We start from the raw sequence: 25,980 nt of genomic DNA, 5'->3' as shown, positions 1-25,980 counted from the left end.
CCAGCTGAAGGGTTCTGGGCTCCTCCTCCGTCTACCTGTAGGCCTCTGAGAGCCAGATGACCTCTGACCCCTACCTGCTCCTCAATCACCTGTCTCTGTACTGTCTGACCCCTACCTGCTCCTTAATGACCTGTCTCTGTGCTGTCTAACCCCTCCCTGCTCCTTAATGACCTGTCTCTGTACTGTCTAACCCCTCCCTGCTCCTTGATGACCTGTCTCTGTACTGTCTGACCCTTACCTGCTCCTCAATGACCTATCTCTGTACTGTCTAACCCCTACCTGCTCCCAATGACCTATCTGTACTGTCTAACCCCTCCTAACGACCTGTATCTGTACTGTCTAACCCCTACCTGCTCCTCAATGACCTGGCTATGTACTGTCTAACCCCTACCTGCTCCTCAATGACCTGGCTATGTACTGTCTAACCCCTCCTAATGACCTGTATCTGTACTGTCTAACCCCTACCTGCTCCTCAATGACCTGTATCTGTACTGTCTAACCCCTACCTGCTCCTCAATGACCTGGCTATGTACTGTCTAACCCCTACCTGCTCCCAATGACCTATCTCTGTACTGTCTAACCCCTCCTAACGACCTGTATCTGTACTGTCTAACCCCTACCTGCTGTCTCTGAATTGACTCTTGATTGATCTTCTACTAAATTAGGTGATAGTTGATAGAGTGTGAATAATGAACAATAGTCTGGTTGAGGTGCATTGTATTCTGACACTTTTTCAGAAGGGCCTGTCAATCAAATTATGTCAGAACTTTCCACTCTATTGGAAACTGTAATCTGTCAGCACGCAAATGTTTGTGTGTGTGTGTGTGTGTGTGTGTGTGTGTGTGTGTGTGTGTGTGTGTGTGTGTGTGTGTGTGTGTGTGTGTGTGTGTGTGTGTGTGTGTGTGTGTGTGTGTGTGTGTGTGTGTGTGTGTGTGTCTGTGTGTGAGGGTGCACTTCCTGATGTGACCTTGTATCTAATCTTTTGTTGTCACAGGACAAACAACACAATTGTAGGATCAAGTCTGAGAGGAGAATCTGAGGCCTGAATTACTGTGGTTTAGTTTTTTTTACTAACTAGTCTGTACTAATAATAGGATATCGTTTAACTTAACTAATACTAGGATATATCGTTTAACTTTACTCATACTCTGAAATCGTTTTACTTTTCTTTAACATGATATAGTTTTATTTACTCATTCATATATGTTAGGGTTAGGACTTATCACCTGATCTCCCAGCGGGACGTCAACTACAGGTGCGAGGAACGGGCGAGAGAGAGAGAGAGAGAGAGAGAGAGAGAGAGAGAGAGAGAGAGAGAGAGAGAGAGAGAGAGAGAGGGAGGGGGAGGAAAACACAGAGAGAGCGAGAGAGAGAGAGAGACAGAGAGATGTTCTGTGGATTCTGTGTCAATACATTATTTCCATCTGCTCCAATTCACGGGGAAGGGATCTGATCGATACAAGCGACCTCTCTCTGAATCACATGCACGCACGCACGCACGCACACACACACACACACACACACACACACACACACACACACACACACACACACACACACACACACACACACACACACACACACACACACACACACACACACGCACAAACACGCACACATACGCGAGCTGTCTCTGTATGCGTCCCTCCTCGCGCCGGCGGGCGGCGGCTTGGTTGCTCGCGTTGCCGGCGGGAAGCGGAGGAGAGCGGTGCGCGCGACGCGGGCGGCTGGAGATGATCTCTTTCTGGCTGCTGTGCTGGAAGCTGCTGGTAGGTAGAGACACGCGCACATCACACATCTGTATGTAGACGGACAGCTGTCCTTAAGCTTGATGAGAGACACGTCCCATAAGGCACCTCTCCATCTCTCTAGAGCCACGCGAGGCACTCAGCTGTTTCCCGCCTCTCCGCGCCGTGTGGGTGTGTGTTTGCGTCTGTCACGATCCTGGCGTGTCGCCGACTGTTATGTAACATGCTTGTGACCTGCTTAGAACCCCCCCCCCCCGCAATCAATATAATATAACGGAACATCATTATATATATATACACACACACACACACACACACACACACACACACACACACACACACACACACACACACACACACACACACACACACACACACACACACACACACATATAATAATATGCAAGCACACACACAAACAGACACAGGTATTCAAAGTGTGCGCTGTCCAGTACTGAAATGTAGATGCTGGAGGTGGCATTAGCTACGTGATTGAGCTCATGTCAGCTACATGATGGAGCTAGTACTAGCCACATGATAAGGTAAGGGTCAGCTACATGATGGAGCTAGAACTAGCCACATGATAAGGTAAGGGTCAGCTACAGGATGTAGCTAGAACTAGCCACATGATAAGATAAGGGTCAGCTACAGGATGTAGCTAGAACTAGCCACATGATAAGGTAAGGGGCAGATACATGATGGGGTTAGTGGTAGCTACATCCTGGAGAGACACAATGGCGCGGTTTATGTCTGAAATCATAATTCTCTCAACAAAATCCCCCCAAAAAAGTGAGAGACTTAATTTATGGATACCGCTAAATGTTGGAGTTACTGTTAGCTAGCATAGTGTTAGCCTCTGTGACCTTCCGGTGTAATCTCTGGGAGTAAAGTCTCAATCAACGGGGTGAGATGGAGATCTTTGTTCAGCGTTGAGTAAATTGACCTGGCTGGCACCATGGACGCCTAATCCAGGGTCCCGATTGTAATCCAGAAATCATGAGATGTGAGATTAAACACAGACGGCATCGCCGCATGCATTCGCTTTGTTTAGTAGAACTCCTAAAGCAGTTTGTAGGACTCTAATGCAGTTTGTACTCTAAAGCAGTTTGTAGGACTTTAATGCAGTTTGTACTCTAAAGCAGTTTGGACTCTAAAAGCAGTTTGTTGTTGGATTCTAAAAGCATTTGGTCGGACTCTGAAAGCAGTTTGTTGGACTCTAAAAGCAGTTTGGACTCTAAAAGCAGTATGTTGGACTCTTATGCAGTTTTTTGGACTCTAAAAGCAGTTGGTTGGACTCTAAAGGCAGTTTGTTGGACTCTAAAAGCAGTTTGTTGGACTCTAAAGCAGTTTGTTGGTCTCTAAAAGCAGTTTGTTGGATTCTAAAAGCAGTATGTTGGACCCTAAAAGCAGTTTGTTGTTGGACTCTAAAGCAGTTGGTTGTTGGACTCTAAAAGCAGTTTGTTGGACTCTAAAAGCAGTTTGTTGTTGGACTCTAAAAGCAGTTGGTTGGACTCAAAAACAGTTTGTTGTTGGACTCTAAAAGCAGTTGGTTGGACCCTAAAAGGAGTTTGTTGTTGGACTCTAAAGCAGATGGTTGTTGGATTCTAAAAGCAGTTTGTTGAACTCTAAAAGCAGTTTGTTGTTGGACTCTAAAAGCAGTTGGTTGGACTCAAAAACTGTTTGTTGTTGGACTCTAAAAGCAGTTTGTTGGATTCAAAAAGCAGTAAGTTGGACCCTAAAAGGAGTTTGTTGTTGGACTCTAAAGCAGATGGTTGTTGGACTCTAAAAGCAGTTTGTTGAACTCTAAAAGCAGTTTTTTTGGACATTCTTATCCAGGCTTCAGTTTAAACATCCTGACTCTGATGATGTGAGTCGGTTAGTGCTCTGTTACCATAGTAACAGCTCCAGTCTGTCAGCGGCACATGCCGTTAACGGCAGACCATAATAACCTCCCAGCCCACTCACAGCCAACGCAGCGTTGCCACGGTTACCCCTTAGTTCCTTGCAGTTTAGCACATCAAAGATTTGCAGAGGATAGTGATAACTGTGATGTCTTCTATGATGTAATCAAGTTTATGGTTTCATCTAGGTTGTAATTGTGTGATAGATGTTGTTTCATGATGTGATGGATGATGTATTTGATGACATACAGGTAATTGATGATGAAATTAAATCTGTGCAGAAGAAAACCGTATTGATAGACTCATTATGGGTGCAGACATAAAAAAGTACACTCCATAATGTTTAAATATTATCTGCTATTTCCCAGATATAAGTTAAATAATCACTTAAATGCTAACTGGGGACTCAGCTAAAAGCTAGTGACTCCGAGATTAGAATCTAGTTTTGTTTGTTTTGAACATATCAGTCTGTCTCATAGATCTTCAACATAGTAATCTAGGCTGTTTTTGTCTGGTTACTAAATAATAGCGCAATTCAGGAAAACAGGTGTAAATGAAGGTTAAGCTCTGCTCCAAACTCAAGACTCGTTCTCTGAACACAGAGGTGTGCTGCATTTCACAGACTGACGGATCACTAGAGCTCTCATAGTCCTGCTAGCATAAAACAAGCATCTCAGAGCTGAGAGAGAGACCGTGGGCTGCTCCTCAGAGCTCCTCGGAGCTCATGAGAGCTCCTCCTCATGGAGACGGGACCTCCCCCTTCAACACTCTCTACTATAACTCTGTGGGATGAACCTTTTTTTGGATGCTTATCTTTATTATAATTATATCTATCTTATTTTGTCATTTCCCAGAGAGCCACCGCAGGACTCAGGAGGAACGCTGGCGAACTGACAGACGGTAACCAGGACGACGGTAACCAGGACGACGAAAACCAGGACAACGATTACCCCAGCAACAGCCTTGCTGTCAACGGATCTCCTCCTCCTACAAACTCTTCAGAGCCTGTCGCCATGGAGACCATGGCATCCTCCCCACCACCTACACCAGAGACAGAAACACACACGCTGATTGGCTGTTTCCCAGAAGGCGGAGGGGCACAGGAAATGATGAGTGATGAGAAGGAGGGCGGAAGGGAGGGAGAAGGAGAGGGGGAGAAGGGGGAGGAAGAAGAGGTTCAGCAGGTAGAGAAGGTGGATGAAGAGGAGGGGGTGGAGAGAGAAGTAGTGATGGAAGGAGAGATGAAAGGAAGTGTAGAGGAGGAGGAGAATGGAGGGACGGGAGAGGGGAATGAGGGAGGAGGAGCCGAGGAGGGAGTCCAAGGAGATGAGGAGGTGTTCGCCTCAGGTCCCTCCCAGCTGCTCCTGTCAGCCATGTTGGGGCGGAGCCAGGACCAGGGAGATGATCCTAGCCATGGTGACCCTTGCCACGCCCATCATAGGGTCCTCCCCCTTGACGAATGTCATCCTGGCGATAGCGGTCAACCTAATGACGGTCTCCCTAGCAACGGTGGTCCCCCTAGCAACGGTGGTCCCCCTAGCAACGGCGGTCACCCTAGCAACGGTGGTCAGCCTAGCAATGGCGGTCACCCTAGCGACGGTCACCATACTGATGGTCACCCTAGCAACGGTCACCCTAGCGACGGTCACCCTAGTGACGGTTACCCTAGCGACAGTCACGCTAGCAATGATACCCCTAGTCACGACGGTCCCCCTAACGATGGCCCCCCTGGCGACGGTCACCTTAGCGACGGTCACCCTAATGACGGTCATCCTAATGACGGTCACCCTAGCGATGGTCACCCTAGCGACGGTCACTCTAGAAATGGCGTTCACCCTAGAGATGGTCCCCCTAGTGACGGTCACCCTAGAGACGGTCACCCTAGTGATGGTCCCACTAGTGTCGGTCACCAAGCAGAGTTAGCTCCTCCCCAGGATGACGGTCACCTTAGCGACAGTCAGCTTAGCGACTGCCTGCAGGCGGAGCTGGCTATGGTGACATCAGACAGCGACACAGGGGAGGACCAATGGGAGTCCTCCGCTCCACATGACATCATAGACCAGGATGTAGGGGTCGTCTGCAGCTCAGAGAGGGAGGAGGGAGAAGGAGAAGAGGAGGAGAGAGGGAGCGAGGGGAGGAGAACTCAGAGGGAAGGAGGGAGTATGGACAGGGGGGAAGAGAAGGAAAAGGAGGCTGGAATACAGGAGCCAAGCGAGGAGATGGAGGAGGAGAGGAGAGGAGGCAGGGAGCAGCAGGAGGTGCAGAGGAGGCAAGCGAGAGATGTCCTCCTCCGCTCTCCCTCCGTTAGCTCCTCTGCTAGCTCCACCGACACAGACAGGAAGGTACGGATGACCTTTAACCTGACTTAGCTCCTTCTCTAACTGAGTTAGCTCGATCTCTAGCTGAGTTAGCTCGATATCTAGCTGAGTTAGCTCCTATGCTAGCTGAGTTAGTTAGTGTACAGCCAATGGGCAGCAGGTAGTTTGATAGGCCAATGGGCAGCAGGTAGTTTGATAGGCCAATGGGAGCAGGTAGTTTGATAGGCCAATGGGCAGCAGGTAGTTTGATAGGCCAATGGGCAGCAGGTCATTTGATAGGCCAATGGGCAGCAGGTAGTTTGATAGGCCAATCGGAGCAGGTAGTTTGATAGGCCAGTGGACAGCAGGTAGTTTGATAGGCCAATGGGCAGCAGGTAGTTTGATAGGCCCATAGGCAGCAGGTAGTTTGATAGGCCACTGGGCAGCAGGTAGTTTGATACGCCAATGGGCAGCAGGTAGTTTGATAGGCCACTGGGCAGCAGGTAGTTTGATACTCAACCTCTCCTGGTCTGCAGCTCCCTGCAGACTTCTGTGTCCTCCAGGAGTCGAACAGCGAGAATGTCTTCACTGAGCACCTGGACTTCCTGTTGGCACGGCAACAGTGGAGGAAGATGGAGGAGGAGGTCAAAGGCAAGCCCCTCCCCCAACCAAGTGGGAGGAGTCAAGGAAGTGTCCAGGGGACACACAGCTCGCTATACCCGCCCACACGCAGTCCCCACATCCAACGCAGGTAAACCCATGTAGCTCCTCCCACACGTAGCCCCGCCCCCAACACAGGTAAACCCATGTAGCTCCTCCCACACGTAGCCCCGCCCCCAACACAGCTAAACCCATGTAGCACCTCCCACACATAGCCCCGCCCCCCACACAGGTTAACCAATGGCGGAGGTTCTCTAACAGGGTATCCTCCACCAGGGCGGGCCCCCAGCCGGCCTCCAAGGAGCCCCCCGTCTCCTCCAGGGAGACCCCCGTCTCCTGCAGCCTCTCCCCAAGCTCGGAGGACTCCGGGATGGATGGGATGGATGACCCGCCGCCCCGTGGGCCCCCGGAGGAGCCGGAGAGCGCGGTGGAGCGGGAGATCCGCCTGACGCTGGACCGAGAGGAGCGCCACCGCAGGGAGCGGGGACGGCTGGCCCAGGGCCCCGCGGCCCCCCGGTGAGTCCTGGGCCCTTGAGGGGACTACTGTGGTCCACTCCTGTAGTCTACCATAGTACCCCCTTATAGTGTACCACATGGTACACCCCTATAGTGTACTACCATAGTACACCCCTATAGTGTACTACCATAGTACCCCCTTATAGTGTACCACATGGTACACCCCTATAGTGTACTACCATAGTACACCCCTATAGTGTACTACCATAGTACCCCCTTATAGTGTACCACATGGTACACCCCTATAGTGTACTACCATAGTACACCCCTATAGTGTACTACCATAGTACCCCCTTATAGTGTACCACATGGTACACCCCTATAGTGTACTACCATAGTACACCCCTATAGTGTACTACCATAGTACCCCCTTATAGTGTACCACATGGTACACCCCTATAGTGTACTACCATAGTGCCCCCCTATACTGTACCACATGGTACACCCCTATAGTGTACTACCATAGTACACCCCTATAGTGTACCACATGGTACCACCCTATAGTGTACTACCATAGTACACCCCTATAGTGTACCACATAGTACACCCCTATAGTGTACCACATAGTACACCCCTATAGTGTACCACATAGTACACCCCTATAGTGTACCACATGGTACACCCCTATAGTGTACCACATGGTACACCCCTTTAGTGTTACCATAGTACTGCCCTATAGTGTACCACATAGTACACCCCTATAGTGTACCACATGGTACACCCTTATAGTGTTACCATAGTACACCCCTATAGTTAACCACATAGTACACCCCTTTAGTGTTACCATAGTACTGCCCTATAGTGTACCACATAGTGCACCCCTATAGTGTACTACCATAGTTCCCCCCTATAGTGTACTACACATGGTATACCCCTATATAAAGCTTTGTATTAGCTTTAGCTGTGGGTTAGCTCTAGCTATGTGTTAGCTTTATGTAAGCTTTAACTTTGAGTTAGCCTTAGCTATGTGTTAGCTTTGTATTAGCTTAAGCTTTGTGTTCTCCTTTTCCAGACCAATCAGTCTTCAGACCGGGCGATCGCCCCCCCGCCCCCCAGCCTGCCGCACCCCCAACCTCGCCATCTCCCCCATGCCCGCCCCCCTCCCCTTCTCCCCCACAACCGCCCCCCTCCCCTTCTCCGTCTCCCCCGCCCCCCTCCCCTTCTCTGTCTCCCCCGCCCCCCTCCCCTTCTCCGTCTCCCCCTCCTCCCTCCAGCGCTCCATCTGCCACGAGTTGACCGCCAACAACGTCATCATCCTGGAGCCAGACTCCGCCCACTCCAGGTCCCGCCTCCTCTCCCCGGGGGGCTTCAGCGATTGGTCGCTGAGGCCCTCTACCGACGTCATCGTCGTGGAAACGGCTAACCTCATCATCCGCAGCGCCTCCGAGTTCTGCCTCAGCTCCATCCCCGTCGCTACGGAGACCCAGGAGTCCACCTTCTCCTCCAACCCCTTCTTCAAGCTGCGCTCCCTCAGCAGCCAGTCGCTGGTGGAGCAGGAGATACGGCTGGTGAGGCAGCGGGAGGAGGAGTGGAGGAGGAGGAGAGGAGGAGGAGGAGGAGGAGGGGAGTGGAGGGGAGGGAGGGAGAAGGAGAGGTTTGACACGGTGCTGGTGTCCCCCGGGCTGAACGACAACATCACCTTCAACGGTACGACATCACTCAGAACTTAACAATGACATCACTCAGAACTTAACAATGACATCACTCAGAACTTAACTACGACACCACTCAGACCTTAACTATGACATCACTCAGAACCTCAAGACTTAACCACAACATCACTCAGACCTTAACTTTGACATCACTCAGAACCTCAAGACTTAACAATGACATCAGTCAGAACCTCGAAACTTAACCACGACATCACTTAGAACTTATGCCATCTTCAAAACTTTAGTTTTGAACGAGTTTCGAAAGTTCGGACCTTAAGCTTAGAGGAAAGTGCTTTGAAAACAATGTTGGGTCAGAGTTTTCGCTCAGAGTTTTGTGCGGAAGTAAAGCTACCCGAGTATTCCGAGTTCACGTCACCATAATGGCTGCCCATTTCATTAAATTCATAGACTCAAGCGACACAAGCGGCACCTCTTAGACGCAAGCACTAAGAGGTGCCGAACTTGCTGAATGAACTTAACATCCATTCTAACATTTGCATTACGATACATTATAGCTTACAATTATAAACATCACCTGATAATTCTCGCTCATATTCAACCATCCCAAGCAGTTCTAAAAACTGAAAATCTGTTCTCTGTGAATACAGCAAAGAAGCGCAAAGAGGCCCCTGCGGGCATCCAGATTTGCTGTTGTTCCGAAGTATAGTCTCACGAACAATCTGTTTTCCGGAAGAAGGGATGTTTTATGTCATAGCCTACGAACTTCTGAGAGGGGTTTCCTGAACCCTCTTATTTCGGAAGAAGGATGCGTGCTACATGTGTGCTTGATAGATCAGTCTACCAGCCTACTCAGTGGACTGTAGCAAACGTCGCTCATCTAACCGTCACACATCTAGGTGGACATGACCACCTGTGATGACACAATGCTGCACATTTTGAAAACGGCTTGTAATGGCTAATCACACTCACACCTGGTGGTATGATAGGTCCCCTTTAACTCTGACATCACTAAGAACCTCAAGACTCAGAAGAGACTTAACTACACTGAGACTAAGTCTCTGTGAACCCACCTCTGGTTTCCAGCTCTCACTAAATAGCTTATTCTGCTTTCTTTACATCCATCTGGTTGGTTTGCTCCAGTGATAGAGGTTCCAGACAGATGTGTCTCTTCTCCATCCTCCCCCTCCAGAACCCGCAAAATGGAACGGTCCAGCATGTCTTGTGACCACAAGGTAGGTCTCATTATGGCACATGTGACACATATAGAAAGATTGACAAAATAACGTATTTAGCTAATGCTCAAACACTAAACTATCGCTAATACATTCAGCTAATACATTCAGCTAATACTCAGATATGAAGCTACCGCTAATACATTCAGCTAATAGTCAGGCATGAATCTATCCCTAATACATTCAGCTAATGCTCTGACATGAAGCTATCTAACCCATTCAGCTAATGTTGAGAGATTAAGCTATCGCTAACGCATTCAGCTAATGCTGAGACATGAAGCTATGGCTAACTCATTCAGATAATTCTGAGAAATGAAACTCTCACTAACGCATTCAGCTAATGCTAACACCAGTGCTAATAACTTTACCCAAGAAGTGATCATGAGCCAATTTACTGGTGGTTTCTGAATGTTTGTTGTATCGTCAGTAAAGATCCTCTCTTCGTGTATTTCACTCACTCATTTCACTCACTCATCATCATTGCTCTGAGCTCATGGATGTTTTAACCAATCAGATGCCAGGTGTTATTCTATTGGTTTAGACTGGTCATTCTAATCATTGATACAGCTCTTCATCTACTGTGCATCCCTCCCTTTCTCTAATGCTCACTACGAATCTGTCACCCATCACCATCACCCATCACCACCCATAACCATCCATCATCAACCATCATCATCACCCATCATCACCCATCCCCATCCTCATCACCATCACCATCACCATCACCATCACCAATCACCATCAACATCAACATCACCATCACCCATCACCCAATCATGATCCATCTGTCAAATGGATTCCAGTGTTTCAGATGAGTGTCCCCTCCCCCCTCCCCCCAGTTCCCCCCTGCCCTGTCTACATTGCCACGGCGACAGAATGCCATGGCACAGCGATGGGAGGCCAACCTGTTAGCCAATCAGAAAAAGGAATGAACCTGGAGGGCCAATAGGAAGCAAAGGGAGGAGCCAGAGGGAGGAGCCAGAGGGAGGAGCCTGCTCTTGTCCTCTGAGCCTCGGTTTGGAAGAGAGAAAAGATTTGTTGAATGCAATGAGGCCACAAACCAGAACCCAGAAACACAGGTTTATTTAGGTACTTTAGCTCGGAGATGGCAATCTGGAAGACCTCCGCCCCTCTGGCACCCCCTGTGGTGACAGAAAGCAGCACCCCGCTACGGGTTGGCTGCGGTGGCTCCGCCCCACATCTCTGGACCAACCGCTGCCGGGCGGCGGGATCACTTGGCTGACATGGCCACCTGTGATCTGAGGCAGGAAGCCCCGCCCCCCACAAGCTCATCACCGTGGTAACACTCCCTTCTAGAGAGACACTTAACACACGTTCACTTAAACTACATTCCTTGGAGGTCTTCCAGATTGCCACTTAAAGTCTTGGGCTTTTGGTATTAAAAATGGCTTTACAGTGTCTATGAAACTAACCTTAACTCTCTCCCACCTCCCACTTACCTTAACTCTCTCCCACCATCACACTTACCTTAACTCCAACCCTCACACTTACCTTAACTCTCTCAACCCCTCACACTTACCTGAACTCCCTCCCACCCTTACACATACCTTAACTCTCTCCACCCCTCACACTTACCTGAACTCCCTCCCACCCTCACACTTACCTTAACTCCCTCCCACCCTCACACTTAACTGAACTCCCTCCCACCCTGTCCAAGGGGCTGACCCAGTACTTAAGTCTCGACCCTAAAGGCTTTTTTTCTAAGGAGACGTATAGGGGCCATTTTGTTTTAATCACAACTTATAGAGCACGTCTCTAAGGGGACGTATAGGGCCCATTTTGTTTTAATCACACCTTATAGCACGTCTGTTATGGCGCGTTTCCACTGCAGGGTGCGGAACGGATCGGATCGCAAAGGTGCGGGTCGGGTCGCGTTTCCACCGCCAAAAGTGGGCGTGACCCGGACTTTGCCGTACCCGTTCCGGCCCCGTTCTCGGGACTCCTCCGTTGGGGTACCGCAAACGAGACGAGACGCCTGAAAGGGTCCCGTGAAATTCTAGCTACACCCCCCCCTCCGTTGATTGGTCAACAGAATCGTCACTTCCGGGTGACGCGGGGATAAAAACAAACGAACAGTAGCCTCGAGGTATTATTCTTTACAATTAACTTGTCGCGTAAAATGCTTGCTTGGGCGAACAAGGAGGTGGAGACGTTCGTCTGCATTCTTGGGGAGGAAGACGTTTTTTACGATGTTTACGTAGCTGCCGCGGCGATCGACATCCGGCCTACCACAAAGGGTACTGTCGGCAGTGGAAACGCGACCTCGGAACTGAGCTGGGCTATACCGCCCCCTCCCTACCGCACCTTTGCGATCCGATCCGTTCCGCACCCTGCAGTGGAAACGCGGCATAAGGGGACGTATATGGGGCCACTTTGGCCTGTTGTGTCCGGGTATTTTTGTACATCCATGACATGAGTGATCATATAAACGATGACGTATTGAGTGTAAATAGCTGCTAAGGTTGGACTGATTAAGAAAAAGACACTCACTTAATATGGGCTGTACCATTTCCAATTAATAACCTTCAGATTAATAACTTAATCCTGATGATTATTTCTGTCTGGACTACTTCTTTGTACCCGGAAGTCATTCCTGTTGTAAAAGGATTTAAATGAGCCATAAACGTACGTTAACATCAACGTACACTAATAGGTCCTGGGTCTCGCTGTCAATTTTGGTGAGGAGGTGTGTCCTGGGGAAGGAATCTGTTGGGTTTCCTCTGGCTTTTGCTTTTCCAAGTACAAGTCAATCAAATGTAATCTTATTTGCTTTGCTCTAGTTTTCTGTGGTTGTTTTTTGTCCTTAAAATCAAATGGAGCATTCCCAAGTAAATACTTGATTGTCTTTTTAAGATTTATATATATTTTTATGTCCTGCCTTGAAGAGATTTTATGGAGCTGTACATGGAGGAAGTTATGATGATATATTAAGCAAAGATACATAAACTCTAATATTCATATTGACGTATACAATCAAAGAAACGTACATATTGTTTAAGTCATATATTTAACAGTACAACTTTATTTAAACTGCATCCAGCCATGTTTATCAGCAGGTGACAGGTTTAATGAACTTTAGTTTATGTTAATGTCACACGTCTCCTGCTGCTGGTCTTATGCTGATCTTCAGCTTAGGACCATGCTGAAGAGGCTCTTCACACCTGATCTCTGCTCCTGTTCGCCTGGGATTTCTGTCTACATTTTTGATGTCAAGTTTTGTTTCAACACAAATTAAAGACTATTGACTGAGTTATATACATTTGGCGAATGAATAAAGTCTGAGCATTATTACTGTAGCTTTAGAATTTCCAATCCTTGGTATATCCGTATTGTTAGTATAGACTCACATTCATACACAGGTGAACATTATGATCATAATCACTTATGATCATATACGAGGACGGGGAGATGCCTTCGTCTGGACAGAAAGCAATGATTACAATTTCAGCTGACATCAAGATTCATTTTTATTCAAGGATTTATGAATTTGAATATATATACTGATATAAAAATATTTTACATGAATATAGAAAGGACTCATTGACACTTATATAATGTATCTAGAGAAAATAAGCTACTCTTTATAACTGTGTTTGTGCTTTATGAGCTAAGATAATACTTTATAAAATAAGCTATACTCTATAACTATGGCAATGCTTTAAGAACTAAGATAATACTCTATAACTGTCGCTAACCTTTATAACGTAAGTGCATTGAAAGTGCAAAGTGATGTAGCCAGTAGTACTCTCAGCCAGTCTGTTCTCTGTATTGATGATCAGATTGTTGTTGCTGTTCAGTCTCTGGTAGGTCAAGTGTGTGTGTGTGTGTGTGTGTGTGTGTGTGTGTGTGTGTGTGTGTGTGTGTGTGTGTGTGTGTGTGTAATGATTAGGTCATGTGCCTGATGTTATGAGAGAGAGAGAGACATCTGTATACAGGGTGATGTATGACTGCTGCAGTACTTATATTTTTCTATTTATTACTTTTAACATTGTACACTAAGGCACTTTTTAACCCTTAATAAATGAGTAGGCTGTAAAACCGAATTGCCCCTCGGGGACTCATAAAGTAATCTGAATCTAAATCTGAAGATTGTAAGACAGTTATGGTTCTTTTTATGGTTCTAGTTATGGTTCTAGTATGTGAACAGCGCTGGCATTATGGAGGATGCGGGGATAGAACAGGGAACAAATGATGTAATCGATAGGGTTCTAATACTCCATCCTGGTTGAGTGTGAGTCGGGGGCTCATTGTTTGAATGTTGTGTATGTGCTTGTTGCCGTATAAATGTTTCATGTTTCCATGGACTTTGCTACAGGTGCAGTAAAAGTGTTCTAATAACAACTGTAGTCCATGGATGTGTGAGTGCGCACGCAAAGCCTTTTCTGGCAGTGATATGCCGCCACATACAGGAGGTCATGGTCAGGGGTCAGGTGGTTCAAAACATCTGACTACTGCACTGATAGACCACAGTGAGTACCACGCATACACAGGTGGGAGGCCTGGAGGGTGACCTCAGACCCTGGAGGCTGACCTCAGACCCTGGAGGCTGACCTCAGACCCTGGAGGCTGACCTCAGACCCTGGAGGCTGACCTCAGACCCTGGAGGAAGCTCCCCTGCTGGTGGGTATGTCAAACAGCTCCCCCTGCTGGTCTCTACGTGGTATATATATAGTATGTGTACAGTGTAGTATGTCTATTGACATCAAACTGTATATATTACTACTATAAACTAAACAAGTACTGTATCTATACTTTATAAACTAAGCGTTCTGGCACCGATTGGCTGCCGTGCATCACCCAAGTGGGTGCTACATATTGGTGGTGGTTAGTGAGGTCCCCCCTTCACTTTAGGCGTCTTTGAGTGTTATTAATTATTATTATTATTCATGTTTAACCTCTGTTTTCCTTTTATTCCTAGTCTGTTTTACATAGTTTTGAATGATGACTATATGCTCTGTAAGGTGACCTTGGGTGTCTTGAAAGGCGCCTCTAAATTAAATGTATTATTTATTATTATTACGTCAAACAGCTCCCCCTGCTGGTCTGTATATCAAACAGCTCCGTATATCAAACAGCTGGTCTGTATGTCAAACAGCTCCCCCTGCTGGTCTGTATATAAAACAGTTCCCCCTGCTTGTCTGTATGTCTAACAGCTCCCCCTGTTGGTCTCTATGGTCAGGTCAAACAGCTCCTCGTGCTGGTCTGATGGTTTCAGTCACACGTACGTTTTATTTTCATCATAAATAAGACTCTAATTACTGACTTAAGTTACTAACATTCATAGGAATAAAGAACAAAGTATAGGAGTATTACTCTAGCCTTAGAATTATTACCCTAGCCTTAACATTATTACCTTATTCTTAACATTATTACCCTAGCCCGAAAATTATTTCCCTAGTCTTAACAATATTACTCTAGTCTTAACATTATTACCCTAGTCTTTGCATTACGTTAGCTTTGACCGAGTATTGTATAGTGGAGTATAGTATGTGTACAGTGTAGTATGTCTATTGACATCAAACTGTATATATTACTACTATAAACTAAACAAGTACTGTATCTATACTTTATAAACTAAGCTATACTTTATAAACCAAGCGAATACTTTATAAGTGAGGCTATACTTTATAACTATAGCTATACTATATTAAGTAAGCTATACTTTAGAAACTAAGCGAATACTTTAGCTTAGTGTAGCTATAGCTACACTTATGTTTATTAGTGATCTTTAATAGTTTATTTATTCATTTATTAGTGATCATTACGAGTTAATTTGTTATCATTATCAGTTTATTACAGTAAAGAAACCATAAAAACTATACGCACACGGTAATATATTTAGAGTCCAACATATAAAAACGCTATAAAAATTATAAAATATAAATAACAAACATATAACAATATATATAACGTATAACAATATAAAATACATATAGCTACATATAAATACAAGGTAATATTCAAAATACAAAATGCTAAAAACTAAATACAAAACGATATATACATTATATTCATGTATGAGATATATATTAAATATGGGGAGTATACATATAACAATATAAATATGTGTGTACTAGAAGTACTATTATACTGGAAGTACTATGTGGACTAGAAGTACTATGTGTAATAGTTGTACTAAAAATACTATGTGTACTATACTAGAAGTATGTGCACTGGAAGTACTATGTATACTAGTACATATACATTTATACTAGTACAATAAGTACTATTTATACTAGTTGTACTAGAGGAACCATGTGTACAATGTGTGCTAGTTTTAATAGAAGTACTATTTGTACAAGAAGTACTGTGTACTAGTTGTACTAGAAGTACGATGTGAACTATGTGTCAGCAGACAGGCCTGGTTAGTTAACACCCTAGATAACTGGTCAGTCTGGTTAGCAGACGGTACAAAAGGCCTGGTTAGTTAACACGTTATTTAACTGGTTTGCAGACAGTACAACAGGCCGGGTTAGTTAACATGTTAGTTAACTGGTTAGCAGAAGGTATAACAGGCCTGGTTAGTTAATACGTTAGTTAACATGTTAGTTAACTGGTTAGAAGACGGTTCAAAAGGCCTGGTTAGTTAACATGTTAGTTAACTGGTTAGCAGAAGGTATAACAGGCCTGGTTAGTTAATACGTTAGTAAACACATTAGTTAACTGGTTAACAGAAGGTATAAGAGGCCGGGTTAGTTAGTACGTTAGTTAACTGGTTAGCAGAAGGTATAAGAGGCCGGGTTAGTTAGAACGTTAGTTAACTGGTTAGAAGACGGTACAACAGGCCTGCTTAGTTAACATGGTAGTTAACTGGTTAGCAGATGGTGCAACAGGCTTTGTTTTGTTTGCGGACCTTGCTGCTCCCTGCAGTCCGTCCTTTCTCTTCCTGTCCTAGCACGTGATTGGCTGCAATGCCAGCTGGGTAACCGACCTTCTCCCCCACCACGCCACTAGCACCCTTAGCACCATTAGCCCCACTAGCATCATTAGCACCATTAGCATCATTAGCACCATAAGCACTATTAGCATCATCGATAACGACGAGCTCCGCCTTCAGGGACCCCTCATATTCCTGGCCAGACCCCCTCTCATCCTGAGTGGTCTGGAAGCCCAGGAAGACGGCTGTGATTGGCTCAGAGGTTTCCATTGCACTAAGGATGGTGAAAGGGGTGTCGGCCTCATACAACGGCGATGGGGCTCTCTTAGACTCGGCGGGGCCATAGAAGAAAGCAGGGAATTGTCTGTCTCCGTTGGGGCTAGCCTCTGATTGGCTGTCTGAGTGGGAGGAGGGCAGGCTGTAGAGGAACAGCTCCTCCTCCTCAACACTGACATAATCACTCAGAGGGATGTGATTGGCTGGGGTATAGCAGAGCTCCGGTCGCCAGGGAGACGCTGCTTCCTGGTCATGTGACCGTGGAGCAGGGCTTCCATTGGTCCTGACGGCTGGCTTAGTGCGTGCTGGGTTACCGTGGCTACCGTTACAATCCCGGCAACCAGAGGGAGCATCAGGCCTGTTGGCATGGCCATGTCTAGGACCATGATGAGAATAAGTGTCCTGGTTACCATGGAGATGCATCTGGCCTTGCCCTTCCGGTGGATCCATCTGTAGGTAGTTGCCATGCCGATGATCTTCCCCCACATGGTTGGTGATGGGTTGCTGATTCCCTTGGCAACATCCCTCTGGCTGGTTTCTATGGCGATATTCCTCCTGATTGTTGCCAAGGGCCGCCCTTAGCGACTGATCCACCTCCCTGCAGCAAAGGTCATCTGACCACTAGGAGACAGAGGATTGGTCAGACCTCTAGGTCATGTGACCACACACACACAAACACACACACACACACACACTGAACAGACACACACCGTTGACACACGTGTGGCGACCTGCTGAGGCTGCGGGGCAGAAACACACTTCCTGCCGTCCTTGTGAACTTTGACCCCCCTTTGCTGGTGTGGGTCGTGGGGGGTCACCGTCGCGGTGGAGACGACCTGACTCTCTCCAGTCCACCTGTTGCTACACACCTTGACTTCCAGGGCCAGCAGACCTGAGAGAGAGACAGAGAGCACCAACCACGCAATGATGCCTGTACGCCGTAGGGATCACTGAATTCTCAGACCTGCTCCTACACATAAGGAGGTCTCTCAGATCCTGTGCAGCTGGTCTCCTAGTGGTCTGAAGACCTCCTAGTGGTCTCAATGACCTCCCAGTGGAGTTCCTCAGACAGACAGACTGCACAAAGACACACTGTACACAGACACACTGTACACGCATACAACAGACACACTGTACACACATACACACAGACACCTTTAAATACCTGCACTGTGTCTGGGGGGGTATGTCTATATATCTTTATACATACATACATACATACATCTATATCTGTACATTTTTATGCATTTATATAGATGCATAGATAAAGAATATATAGAATGAACATGCAGTGTATCTCACTGTGCCTGAAGGGTTTATATAGATAAAGATCTATATCAATTACGTAGAATGAACATGCAGTGTGTCTCACTGTGTCTGGGAGGGGTTGGGTTGGTCAGAGTGAAGCATTCTGGGGGATCAGGGCTCGTGAATCTCAACTGGATTGGTTCTGCGGAATAGAACCAAGAACCTGGTTAGGTTCTCTGGTCTCACAACAGAATACAACACACTACCATCAGAATACACAATACAAGACACTACCATCAGAATACACAATACAAGACACTACCATCAGAATACACAATACAAGACACTACCATCAGAATACACAATACAAGACACTACCATCAGAATACACCATACAACACACTACCATCAGAATACATAATACAACACACTACCATAAGAATGCACAATACAACACTCTACCATCAGAATACACAATGCAACACACTACCATCAGTAATATAACACACTACCATCAGAATACACAATACAACACGCTATCATCAGAATAAACATTACAACGCACTACCATCAGATTACAGATTAAAGGCACCCAGTGCAATTTTCGAGGCTTAAAAATAAACATTCAATTTCTAGTCTTTTTTACACGTAGTAAGTTTCAATAACTCCATACCATTACATACCGACATTTAAGCAGCAAAGATGAGACGTCGTTGTGTGGTGAGAACTGATACAAAATCGATAACAACAACAATGCCGCCATTTTCTTTATTTTTTGTAACCTACAATAAATAAAGCAGGCTTCCAGTCAATGGAAAAATGGCTTCTCCCCACCGGCGATTGTTGTTGTTTACGATTTTCTATCAGTTCTCACCACACAACGACGTCTCATCTTTGCTCCTTGAATGTCGATATGTAATGGTATGGAGTTATTGAAACTTACTACGTGTAAAAAAGACTAGAAATTGAATGTTTATTTTTCATTGAATGTTTACATAAAGTTGCACTGGGTGCCTTTAAAGTAGTACAACTGCTAATACTGCAGTTAATAGTACTGTAAGTATTACTACTACTACTAATAGTATTGAAGTAGTAATATTAACATTTTCATGTTAAATTTACCTGGTACAAAGTTTTCTTGAGCCTCCTGTAAGGTTAGAAAGGATATGAATTATAATATTTTAACTAGAAAATGCACATAGTTTAAGACGTAAAGAAATGTTAAATGGCTTAAATCAAGTGAAGGGATTTGAACACAGTCTAAATGAAGTACACAATGTTAACATGCACAACATTTAAAACATTTGAAGTGGTTGGAAACAAATAAAGTGAAGAGTAAAACAAATAGCTAATGTGATCAAGTTTGAATACATTTGAGATAATATAAAGAGTAGCTGAGCTGTTGGCAATTTCCAGCTCAACTATAGACAAAAAAAAGCCCAATCAACTAAAAACCCACCCTAAAACGTATATTGCCAGATATCCAATAAATCATATACTTCTGCAATGGCAAATACACAAATACACACCTAAACGCAACCTGATTATTAACTACGACATTATGTGGTATACAAGTAACCTCTCATCCATCTCTCACACACACATACTTCAAGAGGTCTGTGTAAAGAACACACTGATAGTCAATAAGATTACATTAATACACTACACACAAAATAGGCATGTAAAAGACCAATGGTGCGCACAATAAACACCTGAATGCGACCTAATTGACTTAATAACTTTTACGTTGTAGACACACACAGGCACACGCATGCGCCACTGCCACACGCCCACCATGTGCAGGGACAGCCACAGAAAATGTATGTTTGATACATGAGCTAAAACAACCCTCAAAGTAGCCATGCATAAAATTATCTTACACTTATGTAGAACTTCAATTTGAAATGATCTTACAAGAACTTAAAGACCATCAACCTTACAGTCAACGGCAGCTCGACTATACATCATGGATCAAATCACCTTGCAGCTGGCGCAGAGGTTTGAGTGACAGGTCTGATGGCCCTCCCTCACCCCTAATTACTATTGGACAGGCAAGCATTGTTTTGAGCATTTAGCTTCTACCAGGAGTACAACTGGATATGTAACAAGCAGTAAGCCTTTAGCCATATAAACGGGGGTCCCCACAGACACGCCAATATATAACAATCATATTCCCAATCAATTAATAATTTTAGCGCCACTAACATGAAATAACGTAACCGTTTAAGCTTGACATGGTGTTTCTAGGTTAAATATTGAAGTGGTTTGGATTCTGCGACGTCCACAATGGTTAGCTTTCACAGCCACCTTGGGCTATCGCGCTCCAGCCTCACAGCCCAATCTGGCAACACTGGCTGAACTTCCTCAAGCCTCAACATAACTCAATGAGACCAACCATCTGGAAGGAGTAGGGTCCCAAAGTCTATAGAGAATAATAAAGAAAGAAGAAAGAAAAGACCTAAGAAGAACAATAGTTGAGCGCTGCATGCAGCACTACCCTAATTATATTAAAGGTCCCATGGCATGCTTCTTTATGGATGCTTTATTATAGATATTAGTGGGCCCCTAACAGTGTTGGGAACGTTACTTTAAAAAGTAATTAGTTATAGTTACTCACTACTTGCTCCAAAAAGTAACTGAGTTAGCAACCAAATTACTCTATAATAAAAGTAACTAGTTACCAGGGAGGTAACTATTTGAGTTACTGTAAAAAAAGAGAGTTGCTATATGTCAAAGAATTTGGATTTTTCTGAGCAGTTTTCACTTGGCCTTAATGTGTTAAATGGTTAGAACTGCCCATTCAAGGCCCTGATATACTTCCAAATGAATTTCAATTTGCTTGGTTGCAAAGGCTTTGGAACATCTACCGAATACTACAGAAAATGCCAACTTTTCATCGGCTTGCTCCGGACTCGCCATTTCTGCTGCTTCATCGAATCTGTTTGGTGTGTGCGTGTGTGTGTGTGGCGTGCGGGTCCTGGCTTGTGTGTAAAAACACTGGCTCAGATTGGCTACCATGAAACGTGACTCTGCCTTAGCCAATCATAATCACTTATCTCGTTGTTAACTCATCCGATATCCTCACTAGCAGTTTGTGTTTGGAGCCAGGGGTGCGTTTCGGATTACGCAGTTTATTCAATCAATTCATAGTAACACAGCGCATTTAACGTACAGTAACGGTAACGGCGTTGTAACGACGGAAACAGTAATTAGTTAGATTACCCTGTTACTGGAAAAATAACGGTGTTACCTATCGCCGTTCTTTTAAACTGCGTTTTTACAAACACTGGCCCCTAGCACGGTATTTGAAGACGTTCCTGAAATTCAGCCGTGCTGCAGAATTACAGCCACTACGAGCCAGTCGCACTTTGAGCTTTCCCCAAACGCGCCGTTTTGGTGTCCGTAACTTTAATGCAAATGAGGTGGAGAGAGGCGGGTCAAGGAGGAGGGTGGGAGTGTGGCCCTGAGCAGTTCATGTACTTCAGGGAGTCAAAGCCAAAGTGCAGGATTCCTGGTGCTCGTTTTACACCTAACGCCACTTCTAGCTACTGGGGGACCCTAGGCAGGCTAGGGGAACTCAAATTAATGTTAGAAAACCTCATTAAGTGAAATGTTCATGCCATGGGACCTTTAATGATGAAAGTACTATACCAGAATTTCGCCAGACTGCATTAAAAGTGCAGATGGGGCCAAACACTAATGGTATGAGGTGCTGGGAGCACTGGGATGAGGCTAGTAGGGTGCTGGGAGCACTGGGATCACCGTGGGGAACTATGGGAAATCTTTGAGATGACTTAAAGGGAAAATATGAGTTAAGGAAAAAAATAAATTAAAACTTAAGTAAAAGAGATAAAGTTAAATATAGTTCAAGAGATATAAATGTGAAATATAAGTGAGTGATTTCCGTTTTGGTCCTCTTGACATATCTCATAACTCATAACTCCTATGGGCTGTCACTGGGGACCTACACAGCTTTATCACATGAACATATTCCAGAGAAGCCCTTTGATTACAAGAGATATTTTCACACCGGAGTTCCTGTTTATTTGTAATGTTGAGTATGTTTCTATCAGGGCTTGAATACCTTAAAGCAGTCATGAGGACATCTCTCTGCAGAACTCTGAGTCTTCAGGATCAAGCTCTCATTGGTGGAGATCCGAGACTCCTCCCTCTCCAGGAACTCCACTTCCTTCTCTATCCTGATTTGTCAGAATGCACTGGTCAGTTACACCAGTGTGTGTGTGTGGACCTGTACATGTATTTATGCGCGTGTGCGTTTTGTGTGTGTGTGTGTGTTTTATGGACCTGTATATGGTTTTCTGTAGAGTTCTGGTCCTTTGCTGGTCGCTCGCTACTTTCTGCTGCTGCAATGCATTGTGGGAAGACAGGTCCTCCAACAACCACTGCTCCCTCAGAGAGGTCTTCTGGGGTTCAGGTCAGAGGTCAGAGGTCAGACACAACACAGACTCACAGTATATTAACGGTATCTATATTTAATAAAACAGTGAACCTTTAGGTATTGTAATTTCAGCCTCTCTTGTTCCAGCTCCTGTTTCTTCACCCTGAGGTCGTCCTGAACACCGCGCTGATCCTGCCGCACGCCAGGAAGGGACACCACACAACAGGAAGGGACAACACACAACAGGAAGTGACAACACACAACAGGAAATGACAACACACAACAGAAAGTGACAACACACAACAGGCAGCACATTCCAGGATGTCCCAAAAACTGTTTATAATGGTATATATTATATAGTGAGCACTAATATATACACATATATAGATAATTATTAACTTACAGTGAGTTTTTGAAGTCTCTCCCTCAGCCGATCGGTCTCCTCCATGCTGCTCTACAGCGGGGTCCTCAGATGGAGCTCTGCGTCCCCCTAGGGGTACTGAAGGAGTACTGCAGGGGGACTCCTGAAAATAGAATAAATAAAATAAAGTTACAAGTTTGAGAACCAAGGCTCTCGGGAATACATACTTATATTGTCTCAGCTCTAGAGAATACATACTTAGTATCTATTGTCTCACTACTGCTCTAGAGAATACATACTTAGTTTCTGGTGTCTCCAGACTGCTCTAGGGAATTCATACTTGTCTCCAGACTGCTCTAGAGGATGCATACTTAGTATCTTGTGTCTCCATATTGGGGGAAGAAAAGTGATCAGCAATATAAGGTGTTCAGCTCGGGGAACAGTAAAAAGTGAATCCAATGTGCTGTTACAAAGTGGTCAGTTTGGTAACTGGGAAAAGGGAGTCTTCAGAAGTTTCTAGAAGATTGGGAGGGCGTCACTGATACTGATATTCCAGTGTCTTTCTCAGCCTCTCGTGAAAGATTGTATCAGGAGTAGGGTCCCAAAGTTAGTAGAGAATATAAAGAAAGAACAACAATAGGTGAGCGCTGCTTGTAGCACTCACCTCACTATGCTGACGATTATATCAGACAAATGAGCACGTTTAAAACAAAATAAAGGCTCTTTAAACGCCTCATTTAACATCACACCCTGGGAACCTACTGACTGTGTCATGGTTACCAAGTTATACAGACTGTCGAAAGACACACAATGGTCGTCATGGTGACTCAAACACAGACATGAACTATAGATCTATAGATACATGAACTATTGATATATAGATATACATGAACTACAGATTTATAGAAACATAAACTTTAGATCCATAGATGCATTAACTAGAGATCTATAGAAACATGAACTACAGATCTATAGATACATGAACTATAGATATATGATCTATAGTTCTATAGAAGAATAATTAACTATAGATCTATAGATACATGAAATATAGATAGATAGAAACACGAACTACAGATAGTTTAGCATAGAAGCAGCCTATAGCCAGTCTATGGTCCTAACTGTATTTCTAGGGCCTGCTGCGCTGAAAGCTGAATTAATAAAGTACCTAAAGTGAAGTTATTCCTGCTCGACACCTCAAACCACCCGGAGCAGCGAGTTGTCTAGGCAGAGCATCTAACCTGCTAATCTCACATTAGTCCGCTAATCTGAATGAACCATCTGGACAGCAGGACAACACACTCCTGAGTTAACAACACACTATAGTTAACAACGCACTACTGAGTTAATAACACACTACTGAGTTAACAACAAAACACTACGGAGTTAACACACTGCTGCATCATCTCCAAGTCCGCTGTCCCGGACGGTCCGGTGGTCACTAGTGGAGACCCGCTGGGTCACCAGCTTGCAAATCGCTGCTCTGCTCCATTAGACCGCATGTTAACAAGCTAACCCTAACTTACCCTCCCTGACCCTGTGTTACTGACCTCGTGATGTTATCCAGCTAGCTAACCCTAACTAACCAACCCTAACCCTGTGTTACTGTCCTCTTGATGTGGTCTGGTCAAACCCGGACACACAGACCCACCTGGCGCTCCGACGACCTGATCTCCGCTCATGTAGTCTTGTAGTCTTGTAGTGAAGTGACGGTGTACTCTGGTACAGTGACGCTGTACCCGGGGAAGTGACGGTGTACTCCGGTGAAGTGACGGTGTAGTCCGGTAGAATGACGGTATTCTCCGGTCACACAGACTTGACCTCAGTCGTCATGCAGAACCCTGATTGGCAGGGAGCGCCACCTCCGTCCACCAATAGGAAGGCGGTCCGTGTTCAGTCGGGAGAGAGCGGGACGGTGATGAGGAGACCGAGAGAACGTCCTCAGACAGAGCTCCGTGAGATGAGATGGAGACGAGAGTAGGTCCTCAGACTGAGCTCCGTGAGATCAGGGGGAGATCGAGAGAAGGTCCTCAGAGCTCCGTGAGATGAGGAGGAGACCGAGAGAAAGTCCTCAGAGCTCTGTGTGAGGAGGACGAGGAGACCGGGAGAAGGTCCTCAGAGCTCCGTGTGATGAGGAGGAGACCGGGAGAAGGTCCTCAGAGCTGTTGTCACACACTGGTCGTCATAAGAAGGCCTGCTTTGGTTGAGCACCGATATTATCAGTTGAATACTTTGACATAACGCGTGTGTCCGTCACCGTCCATGATGATGATGAAGGGGATGAAGGTGACAGTCCGAATGTACACAGTCCATTCGTGTATTTCAGATGGCAGTTAGTTTTAGACAGGGGTACTTTAGATCTATAAGTACGACTGTCTCCATACTAGATTTTAGATTATTTTGAACGTAGTACAAAATGATGCGTGTGTTTGTGATGAAACATGACTGCTGTAACCGGACGTCACCAGCAGGGGCCGCTGTGTGACTACAATGACTTATATATATATATATATATATATATATATATATATATATATATATATATATATATATCTCAAAATGAATTACAAAAGCACTAATCACAAAACACACATAATTAATGGGAGGAATAACTCGATGTATACACTGTAATGATAAGAGTACACAAATAATATAATGATAAATGTTACCCCAAACCGCTAAAGTTTAGTTTCTGCTTAAGTAACATTAGATACATTCTAGCTCAAAGCGTAGGCCTAGCTATGTCACATTGAATGTGTGTGTGTCTGTGTCTGTGTCTGTGTGTGTGTGTGTGTGTGTGTGTGTGTGTGTGTGTGTGTGTGTGTGTGTGT

General features: G+C 45.2%; 2 protein-coding genes across 6 annotated transcripts in view; one reads left to right on the top strand and one right to left on the bottom strand.

Moving 5' to 3' along the window:
• The window catches only part of si:ch211-153l6.6 (ribosome-binding protein 1), a 14,503-nt gene extending 1,258 nt beyond the window's left edge, over positions 1-13,245 (top strand). Inside the window, exons 1-7 of one of the 5 annotated variants that reach the window (XM_060058802.1) lie at positions 317-1,769; positions 4,504-5,991; positions 6,483-6,697; positions 6,883-7,122; positions 8,135-8,769; positions 9,876-9,967; positions 10,771-10,907. In XM_060058802.1, the coding sequence (XP_059914785.1) occupies positions 1,638-1,769; positions 4,504-5,991; positions 6,483-6,697; positions 6,883-7,122; positions 8,135-8,769; positions 9,876-9,967; positions 10,771-10,782 (2,814 nt within the window). In that variant the 5' untranslated portion in view covers positions 317-1,637 and the 3' untranslated portion in view covers positions 10,783-10,907. The other 4 variants (XM_060058801.1, XM_060058800.1, XM_060058804.1 and 1 more) reach the window with 4 other exon arrangements.
• A 2,515-nt stretch (positions 13,246-15,760) lies between these two features.
• palmda (palmdelphin a) lies at positions 15,761-25,553 on the bottom strand. Its single transcript, XM_060058798.1, has 8 exons — positions 24,801-25,553; positions 23,192-23,312; positions 22,900-22,980; positions 22,695-22,813; positions 22,474-22,588; positions 19,512-19,536; positions 17,852-18,033; positions 15,761-17,762 (listed from the first exon to the last, which is right to left on the bottom strand). The coding sequence occupies exons 2-8, from the start codon at positions 23,234-23,236 to the stop codon at positions 16,803-16,805; spliced, it is 1,527 nt and encodes a 508-aa protein (XP_059914781.1). The 5' UTR covers positions 23,237-23,312; positions 24,801-25,553; the 3' UTR covers positions 15,761-16,802.
• Positions 25,554-25,980: the final 427 nt, after the last annotated feature.

Source organism: Gadus macrocephalus, chromosome 8 (genome assembly GCF_031168955.1).
Source record: "Gadus macrocephalus chromosome 8, ASM3116895v1".
Classification (NCBI taxonomy): Eukaryota; Metazoa; Chordata; class Actinopteri; order Gadiformes; family Gadidae; genus Gadus; species Gadus macrocephalus.
This window is presented reverse-complemented; position numbering and strand designations above follow the sequence as displayed.

Bases quoted from the DNA above. Each gene is read 5' to 3' on its own strand.
- palmda (XM_060058798.1), bottom strand. From the start codon at position 23,236: ATGGAGGAGACCGATCGGCTGAGGGAGAGACTTCAAAAACTCACT. The intron at 22,814-22,899 runs GTTCACTGTTTT...CCTGAACCCCAG, and splicing joins TGAAATTACAATACCTAAAG to AAGACCTCTCTGAGGGAGCA. The intron at 18,034-19,511 runs GTAAATTTAACA...TCTCTCTCTCAG, and splicing joins TCAAGAAAACTTTGTACCAG to GTCTGCTGGCCCTGGAAGTC.